The 15,632-nt window shown below is 42.0% G+C and overlaps 1 protein-coding gene across 1 annotated transcript in view; it reads left to right on the forward strand.

Moving 5' to 3' along the window:
• The first annotated feature begins 6,604 nt into the window (after positions 1 to 6,604).
• LOC126531310 (centrosomal protein of 152 kDa-like) overlaps positions 6,605 to 15,632 on the forward strand; it is a 43,336-nt gene continuing 34,308 nt past the window's right edge. The window contains exons 1-4 of the mRNA XM_050178802.2: positions 6,605 to 6,837; positions 8,139 to 8,245; positions 10,677 to 10,756; positions 13,430 to 13,496. Coding sequence (XP_050034759.1) covers position 6,837; positions 8,139 to 8,245; positions 10,677 to 10,756; positions 13,430 to 13,496 — 255 coding nt within the window. The 5' untranslated portion in view covers positions 6,605 to 6,836. The remainder of the gene's footprint in view (positions 6,838 to 8,138; positions 8,246 to 10,676; positions 10,757 to 13,429; positions 13,497 to 15,632) is intronic.

Consider the following 15,632-nt stretch of genomic DNA (forward strand, 5'->3'; position numbering starts at 1 on the left):
TCCTCGCATCTTGATGTGTTCCTTTTGTTGTTTGTGTCAGGCGTAATGTGATTTGACCACCTTTTTAAACCTCTAAACGGTGCAATGTTTCGTCTGAAACACATCGGAGACAAATACATTTGAGAAGCCGATGGCTGCACACCAAGTGATAGAACGTACTATGAACGGTGTAATAATTCGAGACTGGAAGTCGACATAGATTAAAAAGCAAATGAGGGTAGATGGCAATCTTGTTGAGGTTAGTGGGAAGCAGTTGAATTGGGCTGATCTTATAATGCATAGAGCATATGACTAGTGGGCTGAGAAACTGGATTTGTGTCAAAGGGAAATGCAGGCAAAGAGTGTAGAGTATTGGTTGATGTAATGAGATTAGGAAATTTGCAGGCTTGGGATGATGATGGGTGACGCGATGTTGGAGAAACTCTGCATGCAGAAAGACTTTTGTCCTGTAGTGGACATCAAATAGCCAGGTGATGATGCTTAAGTTAAACATTCCTTCACACTGTCTGCATTATCTGCTGTATGGAATGTGTCATGTGACATCCATTTTTCAATGCATTAGCATTAGGATTGTCAAACTGGAAAAAAGTGTGTGTGTGCAGTGTGGGAAGCTGGTCACGACGTAGAGAGCAGATGAGAGCTTAGAAGAGCGTCTATGTATGTGTATATATATATGTGTGTGTGTATGTATGCAGGAATAGGGATGGTTGATAAATTTTTTTATTTGATTAACAATTAATCATTCATCATTTTCACTTTTAATTGATTAATCATTTTTGATGCAAAATGTTTGATTAATTGATTGGTGGCCGCATTTCAATGGGGCGATATGCGAAAACACTTGTGTACTTATATTTAGGTGCACGTTGAAGAACCCCAGGTGGTTGAAATTTCCGGAGTCCTTCACTACGACATGCCTCATAATCAGAAAGTGGTTTTGGCACGTAAAACCCCATAATATAATTTTTAAATTTTTAAATTTTTGCCGGGCACTTCAAAATGTGGAAACAAAGTTACCCAGTTTCGTAGGACCCTATTATAATGTTTAAGAGGTGCAACAAAGTTAGAAATACAAGCGTATAAGGTTTGATAAAGAATATCTTTAATCTGTTAGACTAAATATAGTTGGCAATAGTGCCCTTTGAAAAGACAATATATGTATGTTATAAAATGGCACTTTGAGCAGAATTAAAAAAGATACCTGGCACTAGTGAATTCCTATATGGTACAGTTAAACAAAAAATAAGAAAAATGGCAAAAGTGAAAGGTGAAGCCAAACTAAAATATGCAAGAAATTGCAGTATGCCCAAGAAAAGAAAGTTACTGGCTTAGGATTTTGAACCACATGCGCTTTTCTGCAGAGCAAAGGAATGCCAATTGGCCGGTATGTTTGGGTGAAACCAACGGCTTCTCTGAATGGCCACACAACTGCAGCATGCGAGAATGGATTATACGAGGGGAAGTCAAAAAGTAAAGGGCCCTTTTAGAAAAGGTACATTTATTCTATTGATAGAAAACTAAAACATACATTATTTCTTTATATAACCTCCCTGCACTTCAACGCGCTTTGCCCAACGTTTCACGTTTTTTGATACCTTGGGAAAAAAAGCTTTTGTGTTGCACCTGTAACCAATTTTGCAATGCATCAATGACTTCTGCATCAGTTGCAAATCTTCTTCCCCTGAGCGCGTCCTTCAATGGTCCAAACATGTGAAAATCGCTTGGAGCCAGGTCTGGACTGTATGGCAGGTGTTCCAGAAATTTGAATCCCGACTCCTTTATTGTTTCGGCTGGCCGTTTGGCAGAGTGTGGCCGAGCTTTATTTCGCTGCAGGATGACACCTTTTCGCAGCTTTCCACGATGTTGGGATCTGATTGCAGGTTTCAGTTTAGCTCGCAACACATTACAATAGTTTTCACTGTTTACAGTTTCGCCTCTTGGGGTGAAATGAACGGCTGCCGCACCTTCCTTGTCCCAGAGTAGTGTTAGCATAATCTCACCAGCTGATGGTTGACGTTTAAATTTCTTAACTTCTGGTGATGATGAGTGTTTCCAAACCATGCTCACAGCCTTACTTTCCGGTTTGTGATGGTGTGCCCAAGTTTGATCTACAGTAACAACTTGCTGTAAAAATCCATCTCCCTCGTGACAATAACAGGCCAAATGTTTACAAGAGATGTCCAACCTTTGTCCCTTATGCTGCGCTGACAATTCTTTTGGGACCTACCTTGCACACACTTTCTGAAAATTTAGCCTGTCGTGTAAGATGGAATACCCTGACTCATGACTGATATGTAAGGTACCTATTGGCAATTTCGTCCGCTGTGATTCGTCTGTTTTCCATCACCATACCCTCAACGACTTTCATATTGTCTTCGGTCGTTGACATCAATGACCTGCCCGATCTTTCCTCATTACATAAAGAAGTCCTTCTCTGTTTGAACGCTCTATCCATTCGTAGATCTTGCTTCACGATAAACAACTGTCACCATACTGCGCTTGCATTCGACAAATTGGTTCCGCAGGTTTAACATCTTCCGCAAACAAAAAGCGAATCACTGCCCTCATTTCCTCCTTGGTGCAGATTGACAATGGAGCTGCCATGTTTAACGGTCTGCTACACTAATGCTAACAACTAATGCTTGAATAAGAGTGACACGTTCCATAGAAGTGTTGCAGATGACACTAATTCAGCGCTGGATACTAGCAGTGTTACCAAACCCTAGTGCAAGAAATTGCTGAAGTTCCTTTACTTTTTGACTTCCTTTCATAGAATATAGCTATAGATTTGTTGGAATCGACACGAACTACACTGCTATGTCAAATACATGCTCCAGACTGTCGCGAATGCTGTGCCATGTCTTGGCTGGGAGTGACACGACAATCAACGACTGGGTGGCCATAGTGTGTCTTGAATTGCGAGGGCATTTGAAGCCTCCGGCTTCGGTCAGTGTGCTGGCGTGTGCGGTGTGGGGGAAGACAGCAGAAGTGCTCAGCTTGGCATCCCACGGGTCTGTACCTCGGGACTCGGAAAAATAGTCAACAGTCGCTCTACCGCAGCCGCAGTCACTGCTCGTGCCCCGCCATTCTAGAACGGTTTCAAAATTTTCGCACCACTCCTGTCAAGCTCTCGAAAACGACTGATCAAAACTTGTGAACACAGAGAAAAAAGAATCGCAGTTCCACCCAAAAGAATTTCGATAGCAAATTAATAGATAGCTGTACGAAGTAAGGATAGTAGTTTTATTGGCCATATAAACTTGTAAACATTCACTTACTAACTACGTTAACAATGATCGAATGTGGAAGCATGACTAAGCGAGGACGTAGAAAGAAACAGACAGCACTGTCTTTGTGTGTCTGCTTCTTTCTATGTCCTTGTTCAGTCATGCTTACACATTCTGTCATGGATTTAAACCAACTAGCCCATCAATGTATTTTAACTAAATTAACCAGCATGGCGTGATGCGTGCACAGGTAGGTAACCATGAACACATCTCACTCAATGAGCGTGGAAACTCGCTGTCGAAATTCTGGAGTGAGGAATCGTGGCAGCAGCAAGCGAATTAACTTTCATGCATCTCTCGCTTTAACGTGAACGAAACATCAAAAGCACAGCGCATACAAGGCTACCGGCACTACGTGCACTCTACAAACATCGCAAATCGCTTTGAAGATGCCCGCGCGGGCGCGCACTTTGGCTACGTCGCAGATTGCTTTCAAAACACGTGAGCACTGGCAACGCATCCCTACGGTGTCCGCTAAAGGCATCTGCTATGGCCCTTGCGATTCACATGGCCAACGCCGTAGTAGGCGCCGAGGTTGTCTCCACTCTGTTAAAAGCCCTTGATGATTTGAAAGTAGCAACATTCTCCTCCCTGCGGCGCTTTCGTCCTCTATTCTCCTCGCCTGCCGGCTGCGAGCGATGGGCATGACACACTTTTTCTCCTGTGCTGCTTCGGACGGGCCGCAGCATTCTATGGAGGTGCGTTATTTTGGGCCAGTTGCGTGCCCCAGTGGTGTTGAAAGTTGTGAGAAATGCTGATAACAGCATCGATAATGCTGAAGGCAACGTTTATGAGGAGGTTGGTTTTTTTCTTAAAGCCGTATGAACGGGGTATACTGATGTAAAAGGAGCTTGAAGCAAGTTCTATATTCCAGACAATTTTTCTGCCACATGATGAGATGCTTTACTTTGTGCGTCTGATCTAGTATTGCTTATGGCACATCCCTGTGTGTATGGCTTATTAAGCGAAAGCCGTAGATCTATGTTTTAAGGTCGCGTTGTGAGGTATAGAAAATGTCACGTGACCCAAGGAATGCCAAAAGCGAACCAAAGCGTGTCCAGCCGCGTATTTAGAGATGATTACTGATTAGCAAAGTTAATGCTTGATTAGGGATTGTATTAAGATGAATTGACTTAAACGCAATGTAGACTAGCTAGCGCTCATCACCTGCAATACCACAGGTATACTTGCCACTAATTTTTTCAGGGCCTGCATTCATTGTATGACTGACGCACACATCGACGTACGCTGAATATGATAGCTCCTTTACAAGCCGCTATTTCAATTTTCACTAAAACGCAATGGATTCTAGCAATCGCGAAAAGTGCCATCGAGAGGCATCTTCGCACATAAAAGTTTACAGCGGAAAGCAGAATCTATAGTGCTGCATTTCCGTATGAATAACGACAGTAGGTGACGTGCAAGGTGATGAAGTCCCAGTAGAATATTAAACATACTGAGGACAACCCTATTTTTATCCAAGGCACAAATTGCCGCAGCAAAAATGCTGGTATCAGGCCGGAAGAATTCGTTTAAGAATGGAGCGTTAGGGGAGATGCATTGCTACAAATGATAAGAAAGATGCCTCACCTCGCAAACAACACTGTTCTTTGTTGGAACAAAGTTATTTCAGCCAATGTTATATGCAGCCACTGCTACCTGCACAAGCCTTCACGCTTTCCTTGTGTATGGTATCATAAAAACTGCATAACCGGTTTCAGGCTTCTTGCTGCAGTTATATGCGCAGCAGCACGGCATAGCGCTAGCACGGAGAGGAGGATACGCAGCGTACAACGTTCACTACCCCGAGCTAAAGCGCCGAGCCAGCCGAGTTGAGAAAAATGGCGCGGACGAAAAAGAAAAACAAGCAAAACGCAAGATCTGCGCGCTTGCAAGGGCAACGAAAGGTGACCAATCGTCGTGCAGAAAAACGGGCGCAAGACCACTTCCCGCGGGGGGGGGGGGGGGGGGGGTGAACGCGCAAGGGGCGAGGAGGAGTGCGAGAGTGGAGAAACTTTCAAATTATCAAGGGGCTTTACACTGTACGGAGCGGCGGGTGAGGAGGACATCAAGGCACCCTAGCAAGCCGCCGGAGAAGAACAATTCTCTTCCCTTGCCTTATCATCATCAGACCACCCTGCCTCGCGCGCGACAGGAGAGGGCACGCATCCGGCATTCGGGCCGTGTTTCTCGCTCGCGCACGTAAGATTGAACCCCGTTCACCGGCTCACACACGCTTTCACTCATACGGAACCTCACGGCGACGCCGACGACAGAAATGCGCTTGGAGTGTCCGTATAATTGCTATCGCAATAAAATATAAGGAACGATGACTGAGGCAGAGTGAAAAGAGCGCTGTCGTCTTCCCTTATATATATATATATATATATATATATATTTCGTGCCGTTGCATATCCCCGCGTGTGAGCGGCCCGCAGCTGTGCCCTGGGGCAAAGCTTCCTAGGACCTTGTAAATAAAGTTATTTGTCTTTCTGTCTGTGCTGTTGCATAAGAATTTTTCAGTGAATCAAGTAGCCCCACTAGCCCAGCAAGCAACCACTCGGCGATTGTGGTCAAGCATCGATGAAGATTAATCGTTTTGCGGGTTACTTTTAATAGATTTCGTCGATATTACCAACCTTATGCAGGAAGTTTGTTGAGTTAGCAGCTGAACAACACTTGGCAATGTGGTGAACGCGGTGTAAATTGTGGATCCAGGACCTTAAAGAAGTGTCACGTAATGCTAACGCATTTCTTCCTCATTTACCGCCAAATCGATTGCCACTTCAAGCGGACGAGCACATTATATTTGTGCGTATGGGTGGTGATAATTTATGTTCGCATGATTAATAATTAAGATGACATGAAATTATTTGACGTTGCCGAAACTTGACATCTAGGAACTGTCCACCTCATCAGCTAAAGATAGCAACCGTGTTACAACACGGGTGCTACACGGGTGCTACAACCGCGTGTAACAGCATTAGTTTTTTTGATCAACAAGATTAAAGCTTGAGGGCAAATTTTCAAAAGTTACTCTAGCGAACAAAATGAGTGTCGATGCATTCGTCTGCTATTTTTTCTAGCACTATGCGTGCGTAATTATTGTGTGAAAATCTACGCTGTCATGCATAGGCCTCCGAGATTGTCATGCACGCGATGTATTTATTTATTTGAGTAGTAAATGTATTTGATATTAATATACTAAGACTTTGTTAAGCAATAATATTAGCGAGTCCAAGGACCGAAATTCAAAATGCAATATAATATACAAAAATGTTTACGCAACGCTCGCAGAAGTGCTGATGACTCCGCGGCCTTACCTTAATCACGGCGTCTGTTTTGTTTTGTGTGAGCGCGAGCTGTCGGGTTCAGATTTTTGTTTACTGAGTAGATGCGGCTACCGCGCAGCCAGTTCGCCGACGCTATTACATTTTTTATCTTGCCCGGCTGTCCTCGTTTGTGCTCGCCACAGATGGCACGAGTTTCTCGAGATCGCTAACCTGCTCTCTGGGCTCCGAACGTTTTCTACCCTTACCGGCTGCCTCAAGTGAGCACGCATTGCGTTGTAACCGATTATTTTGCAGCTGTATCCGTTCTTTGGAGGTATTTAGTTAGCGCTATTTACGATCGATGACCTGTCTTACGTTATACACCGATGTCGAAGCGGCTAGACACACTGATCTATGCGAATTCATCCCAAACACGCTAGCGTGTACCTAGCGTTGGTGTCGAATAACTCTTCATACCTGGCTCTTTTCACGTTGTAGAAGATTTTCGTTTATTGCGATCTTTGTGGTCTTTTTTTCTGCAGAGTGAAGGGTCATTTGACTATAACGACCATTGTAAACATATGGGCAAGTTATCCGAATCAGCTGTTGTGCAGAGAAGACAGCTCCAGTTACTGGCGGGCATAGAGCAATCGTACTTAAATATAGCGGATGATGCTTTTAAACCCCTGGCATTGGCAGCTGACTGCACTCTTCAGCACTGCCTATGCGAAACATGATCGGCTGCACGATGGTGAAGCTTAGAACGATGCCGACTGATCGTAAGCAGCAGCGGCAGCTCACCTTATGTTCACGGACAAACCCTCGTGTCGTGACATTCATGTTCCGCCTGCGTATGCAAGTAACGGTTCCTAGTTTATATTTCATAACGCTGCGTTGAACAAATACATGGGTAGATATGTCTCTTTTGTCATCAGAAACTCGCATTGAAACGCTAGGCACCTACGGAAGTAATCGATGCTCCACCAACGGTTCCTACAATCTCGGGACAAGTTTATCAGAATAAAAAATAAATAATAATCAATATACGTAAACCAACAACTCTCTTGCTTGGTGGAAAATTTTGCATGGAAGTAGCATTCAACTGTGTGTTTCGTGCGTTATGCTGTTTTTGTGCTATGCTTTTCTGCATTGTTCAGAATAAATTGAGTGTATTCCCCAGTGCGTGGCGCAGTCAAAACACAAGTCTCTGCACTTTATTATTGCAAAATAAATCGTGGACATCCTGCAACTAAAAGCCACTTTTCTTATATTTTCTGGTAATCGTTCCTCGTGGCTTCAAAGACAGTCGCTTTGATAAAGCACTGGCATTGGATTGCAGTAGAACAGCACAGTATGATCTACTTTTTGTATGTGCTAGGCCTCCACTGTCATCAGTCTTGTTATTGCAACAAACTGCTGCCAAGTGGCACTCCACTAGAATGAGCATAAATGAGCCTGTGATTTAGACGAGAAACAGTCCCTGTTGCTAATGTTTTTGTTAATGTTCTAAACCTTGCCATTTGTCAGAATGAATTTATTATGCATGAGTATTTACCTGTTGTTTGCTCTTCACCTTTAGTGGAGCCGGGCATGAGCTTGCTTGGTGCTGCTGATGAACTGAAGTTCGACATTAACCACGATGAAGAGGACGAGGCTTCAGCTGAAGTTAGAAAAAAGGCTGAAGAGGTCTGTCTGTTTACCACCTACTTATTGGTGTAGTGTAAGGCACAGAATGTTTATGGGGTAACTGCTGTGTCATAAGTATCCAGAGTTTAGTTGACACCCCATTAGTAAAGAGTATTAACCACAAATCACAAAAACTTGTAGTTCTGTGTGGAATAGAAGTCATCTTACAAGGCCATCATCCTGCAAATTTGTTCAAATGTAAGTGTAGGAGTAGAGGCATCAATATATTGACTCCATTTCATTTCTTTAAATGTTTATGTAGTTACTGTTCACCGTTAATTCTTTTCTTTCAAGTTACCACTGGAAATGTGTTCATTTTTGGTGTCTTTATGTTTTAACATTTTATTTCAAGACTTGTTAGCCACAACGCATACCATGGTACATGGAATAGAATCCTGATCTTTGATGTTTTGAATGGAAGTAAAGCAGAAATAACTGCTCAGAGAGTTTTGAGAATCATTTTGTGAAACTTCAAGGACAAAGAAGCACCCCAAGAAGCATGAATGAAAGTATTAATTTGCAATTTTTACAATAAGTACTGAGAGCAAAAAAAGACAGCTGAAATATACAAAGTATGTGCCTTCCTCCTAGCTCCCAATTTCTGCTTAGACAGTAGAAGAAATATTTGATACAAATTTGCCAGCATGAATATCAGCCATAGAGATGCCCATGCTATGCAAGAAAGCCAATTTTTTGCAAATGTGAAACTGGGTAAGCATCCACAACACAGGGCACATTTGATTTTGCTTATTGTAGCAACCACCTGGTTCCTTTTTTGGTGCATTCTTTAGGCTCTCGAAGGAGTGGGTCTCAGGTTGGGGGGCATGCGCAATCTTCCTCATACTTGAAAGTTGATTATTTGTCCGACCATGTTTTCTGTGCAAGCAAGGCCTAGTCGTGCACCTTGAACAGGCGTTGGGGCCGTCACATGCTTTGTGAAGTACTGTACAGGCCTATACGGTAATGTGCAGGGTTGCACAATATTGTGAAGCAATGAATAAAGGCATTTTCCCAGGCTTCAAAAAGTAAGAGATTAGACTGCTAGTCAAGCTCTTGCTGAAGGTTGATCTGGAATTTATTGTGTGCTCTTGTCCCCACGTCAGGAAAAAATGAGGTTCCACATGATACTAGTAAAACAATCATCAAAACAACACACACTCCTGAACACATACCAATTTTTGAGACCGTTGAAACTGTGTATATGTCGGATCGGAAAATTAGACAACCTTAGAGAAGCTTCTCTGTTTTCGCTGCTGCTCTCGTATAAAAATTATCTTGGCAAGTTGACCAATGCACAAATTTAGCCTTTTTTGCTAGGAGAAGTGTTAGGAGCACTGGAGGCTAGCTTTTATGATACCTCCTGTAAAGCTTTATTTTTCCACAGTCTCCAGTGTTCTGAAAATTGTCAAGTGTGGTTGTCATTTTATATGGCGCATGGCATTTCTCCTGGAATAATCCAAATGGCAGTGTTTGATGTGTTGAAAATTTTTGATCAAATCAATAGATGTCTTTGAGCCTGTAAGAAATGAGTTAACTTGCAAATTGAATTTGATTAAAAGATTCTTGTGAAGCGTACTTTCAATTTCCTAATCAGTCAAATATGTTGTCGACAGTACTGTGATGTCGGAAGCGTGGCACATAAATTTGCTAAAAAAACGTGGCTGCTGTTATGGCTGAAGCTTGCACAATTTTTTTCTGTAGAGAAACTTGCCACGTTTCATCGCAATTTAAGACTCTACAGTGCAGCAAATGTGAAACTTTGCAATCGGGAATTTCTGCACATCCGCATAACTGTACAAGGATGCTCGAGCTCATGCCCGAAGTGCTGCTAAGGAAGAGGGATGTGTGTTGAGTGAGTGGTGAGCTAGGCATAGTGGCACCAGCTCTCACGTGGTCATGCTTTGCTTTCATTTGGAGCGCAGGGTTAATCAACTTGATTAATAAAAAGGAAGTATGCAGGTTGGCTTACTTGCAGAACTTAACATGAGGCCTATTAAAAGGTCACTGAGGAAGAACATTAACTTAAGTAGTGTGAATAAACTGTGCTGCAATAGCAAAAGAGCAACTGTTTTGTTTTGAAAGATTTCTTTACCATTACAAAACTGGTTTAGTGATGCTCTTTCACATCCCTTCAACACCATAGCTGTTTCAACATTTGAACATGCTCTGTTTAGTTAAGTGTGATGTTATATCAGCTACCTGGCATCTAGAAAGGTAATTAGAAATTATTTGATAAAAGAAGATCACAAAGAAATTGATGTTCAGTAAACATTCAGTCATTCTCTATATCAGCTTTATAAGTACTGTTACTTGCAGCTAAAAAAGAGAAGAGATAAAGCTGCAAATTAGGTGTTGCTACAATACTTAACATTGTTTTGCAGTGGTTCACTACCAGTGCAACAGTGATAACTGAATTTAATTCTTGTTATAGCTGCAACAAGCAGTTGCAAATGGGTTTGATGACCTGGAGGGACTGTCGGATGACGATGATGAAGACCTTTCTACTGACCAGTGAGTTTCTTTGGCTTTCCGTCTTGACCAACATTACCAAAAGTAAAGAAATAAGGTCATAATCACATTTGTTTGAGCCACAGGAGAGACACAAGAACTAGATAATGTTGATGGCAACATTACCATTATTTTGATTGTGGTTGCATTTTTACCTTCCATTCTTTTTTGTAGACCAACTGTAAGGTTTAGGTTTATTGATGGGTTTTAACATCTCAAAGCTACGCATGGGCTATGAGAGATGCCGTAGTGGAGGGCTCTGGACTGATTTTGACTGCCTACGGTTCTTTAATGTGCACCCAACGCACAGTTAACAAGAACGTAACATTTCATTCCGATTACATCGCGGCATCAAAAGCACGGCAGCAGACTGTCATAGCCACGAATTCACCACTGCGCGTGAACTGGCAGATGCAGCCATCATTAATAGAACTTGCACAAACTTTCCTGTTTTCTGCCATATTGATGTGTTTCCAGCTGAGCATAGCACTTATTCTTTATGTGAAGGCATGAGTGGCAGTAATTGCACGTGACCACCTGTGTGTCTTGCATTTTCACACATCTTGTCAACTACCTAGAGGCTAATAGTTTTTTTTCTACTTTGCAACATGGCTTCCGTAAGTTTTTCTTGTGTGAAACTCAACTTATCATCTTCACAAACAACACACATGCTTTATTGTAGATTGTATGTTTTAGATTTTGCCAAGGCTTTTGATAAAGTTGATCACTCTTTACAGTTACATAAACTAAGTGCGTTAAATATTCACCTGCAAGTACTTAATTGGATTCGCGAATTTCTTTCCTGCCGTGTCCAGTATATTGCAGCTAACAGCTGCGATTCTCCATTGGCTCCAGTCGGTTCCAGCGTACCTCAAGGGTCAGTCCTTGACCCCCTTTTATTTCTCATTTATATCAACTATTTAACTGCTAACCTTTCTTCCCAAGCTTGTTTATTCGCAGACGACTGTGTCATTTGCTGGAAAATAACCAACACTTCAGACGTAACATCACTTCAGCATAATCTAAACATTGTGACAGAGTGGTGCCGCACGTGGCACATGGAATTGAATGTTGCTAAATGCAAAAGCATGCGCGTAACTAGGCGTAATGTTATCTCTCCGTCCTATCTCCTTAACAACAACACCCTGCAGACCACAGCTTCCTATCGCTATCTTGGTGTTTACATATGCAGTGACTTATCATGGAAACATCACGTTGATCATTTAATAGTTAAAGCGAACCAAACTTTAGGTTACTTGAAAAGAAACTTTTACCGTGACCCGGTGTCACTCAACCTGTTACTTTGTACAACCTACTTTTAGGCTCCAGCTAGAATACGCTTCGTCTGTGTATACGCTTCGTTACTCTACATTGATACAGCGCGTTGAGGCAGTGCAAAATCGCTCTGCTTGCTTTACTTCAGCTAACTATGATCGAAATGCCAGCGTCACAGAAATGAAAGCTACTCTTGGTCTTCCTTCCCTAGCCAACCGTAGAAAGCAGCCACGCATTTGTCTTTTTCACAATATGTACTACCACAACCCCACTCTTCGATCCTTGTTCATCCTACCAGCACCGTTTCGCTCACACTGGCTTGATCATCCCCATAAGGTTAACATGCCATATTTTTCAACTACTGCAGGCTCGCAATCATTTGTCCCCAGAACCACAAGGGAATAGAGTCACTTCCCTTCCTTCATAACGGACATAGCTGATTTCAGCTGCTTTTAAAAATGCCTTATCAAACTTACTGTAGTACCAGACATGACTTTCTCATGTATAGTTTACTCCACGGTGTATGTAATTATTCTGTATAGTGCTTCGTATATGCTGTATAATGCTTTGTATAATTATTCTGTAAAGTGCTTCGCTCCTTCTGTTATTGTTACTTTTCTTGTTCACTTTTACTTTGTAGGCCCCTCCTCTCCGTAATGTATTTATACCCTGAGGGTATTGGAAATAAATAAATAAATAAATAAATAGGAGGGCAGGGGTCTAAGAGAGACAGTGGACAGGCTGCAGGCCTCGCCCATCTACTCATTCTTCCTCGCACACTGGCCTTGAATATAGACTTCATTACACACCGTCTTTTCTTCTGCTGAAGCTGTAATTATGAAATAAATTGCAGTCAACAATTGGGTCAACAATTTCAAGTTGCATCATTCTGTTGAGATTTTCTCATGTGACATGGGGTGAAGAAATTCAACATTCAAATAAACAAAAGTTCTTAAAGTGACTTATGCTACTGTGCGTGAGACAGTCATGAATCACTACTGAGGTAAGAAAAAATAAGTGATAGTAGCTGTAAGAAGAGAAAGTGAAAAAATTCAGTGACGGTGGCTGTAAGAAGTGAAACAAGGGACAGGAAAGCAGAAGAAACAGAAGCCACGGTTTAATGAAACGATTTCACCACAGTGCTTCTGGCGATGACATGTGAGAGAATAAAGAATTCAAGAGTGTGATCTGGAGTGGACAGATTATGTATAGTGGGTGGCTGCACATGTACTCAGTGTTTTCTGCTATGTTATGTGTAGTGGTCTCCATCACTGTGCAGCTAAGCCTTCTTCAAGGACCTCACTGCAAAGTTACTCATAATTTTTTTTTGTACACATATACATCTGATTGCTGCGATTTGAAAGTCGCATCTGTTTGCTTACCAGAGTCCTGTATTCTCAGGTACTTCAAGCCCCCAGGGGTTATTGGCTATGGAGGGACGACTTCTACTCCAAATCAAGAAGGGCAGGTAAGTTCTTAATCTCAGCATATTTAATGGTACTGCCTCCTTCACAAACTAATGATGTGAAGTAGAAAATAGTATGAAAGGACACGTAATTGCTTCTTCAGCTCATGATAGCATGCATACATTGTACTGTTGCAGCTTTATTGTACTAGCATTAATGAAAAGTGCCCGAGGAAATGGAAAGGAATAACGAAATCATGCTTGAAATGCTTATACATAATAAGGCTAGGCTGTAAGCTATCCACCTGCCGTGGTTGCTCAGTGGCTATGGTGTTGGGCTGCTGAGCACGAGGTCGCGGGATCGAATCCTGGCCACGGCGGCCGCATTTCGATGGGAGCGAAATGCGAAAACACCTGTGTGCTTAGAATTAGGTGCACATTAAAGAACCCCAGGTGGTCAAAATTTCCGGAGTCCTCCACTACGGCATGCCTCATAATCAGAGAGTGGTTTTGGCACCTAAAACCCCATAACTTTCTTTTTCTGTAAGCTATCCAAAAAGACAAAATGGTGGCTAGCTGGGCTTGTTGGTGTGAGCACTATTTCAGCAAACAGCGCAAAAATGGAGCACAGAAAAGGAGCACACGAGGTTGGAAATCAGTGCCTGTGTCGTGTGCTCCTTTTCTGTGTCCTGTTTTTGCTCTGTTTGCTGAAGTTGAAAGACAAGTAATGTTTCCCAAGTGTATTGTGCAGAGCAGTTCAACTACAAAAAAATCTGAGTGTAGTTTTGAGTGCAGCTGTTTACAATTGAGTGTTGACTTGGTCAGATGGCATCATCTTTAGTGGCTAGGAATGAGACACAGATGTTTATTGGAAAGGAACTATGCGGTAACGAGGAAAAGGAGAAATTATAGGGATGTCACATAATTTATTTTGATTATATAAGCACAGTAACATTCTAAATTACCATTGTGTAAAGACCAGCATGTAAAATAAAGCTGTGATACATTAAAATTCATATTAAATTATTCTTGAGTGATGTTATGTCTTTAAATTGCTTTGTTTGGTAGATGCTACTGATAGCTGACGAAGTGTTATGGGTAAAGATAAAGGAGCTTGAAGGCAAAGTTGGGATCTGCTTCGTAATTCAGTTTTTGTTTGCTTGAAGATGTCTTCATTATGCATACATGCCAAATCTCCCGCAGTTTTCATAAAGTTTATGAACTTGGGCTTGTTTTATGATTATACTAATTTTGCGCAAAGTATTACGAAAAATATATCCTGTTCATGAGACAGTTAGGCTTCTCAGTCTCTGAACCTTCCGTTGGAAGTTTTCTGATGCTGTAAGGAGGCAAGGAGGGCACTTGCTTCGAGCAAGTTAGCACAGACAAGCTTCTGAACCAGGCAAAACTACTGGGAGTGGCAGAGTTGCAAAAGAAAAGTCGCTGTTATCTAAAAACAGTGCATTTCTTGTCAGTCTTCATTATTCCAAGCTTGCTGCTGCTTGTATGCTGCGTCTAAAGGTAAATCATCATTAATAGAGTGCATGTGTAACCCTCAAAAGGTGTGTGATTCGAAACACATTAAAAAAAAGTGATGTAATAATAACCTCTTCAATTAACCTCTTTTGTGGCTACTTGAGTCACTGAGTATGTGCCATTGAATAGGTCCCGCTATTCATTGAACCTCTTTGACGCCAATTTGGATTACTGGGTATATATCCAGAGGGAAGCATGAGATTGGAGTCTAACTGCAGTACATGCCTCATGCATGACGCATTTCAGTGGTGGAAATATGATGTGTCACTATGTTGCTTCAATGCTAATCACATTAACGTTGGCAGTAATTCTGAGATGGTTTCAGTCAATTTTTTGAGGCATCGAATTTTCAGAGGCTGATGAGAGATTGCTGTATGTTATAAATTGACTAATAAGCTCCAACATGACCTTTACAAACAGAACATAACCATTAAAAAAGGTGAAATGAAAGTTGTCTGACAAGCAGCAAAATTCGCCTTACAACAATCAGCTCAACAACATATTGAAATACTATATGCAGATTCGCAAGGCATCATTAAGATGTGTGCAAGCGCAATTAACAAAAACCCTCAAATTCAGCAGCTATAAACTGCTGCCAAGCAATACTGACACCAACAAAAGCTTTCGTGGTCAAATGGGTTCCCGAACACGCCTGAATTTCTG

The sequence above is a fragment of the Dermacentor andersoni genome, chromosome 5 (assembly GCF_023375885.2).
Source record: "Dermacentor andersoni chromosome 5, qqDerAnde1_hic_scaffold, whole genome shotgun sequence".
NCBI lineage: Eukaryota > Metazoa > Arthropoda > Arachnida > Ixodida > Ixodidae > Dermacentor > Dermacentor andersoni.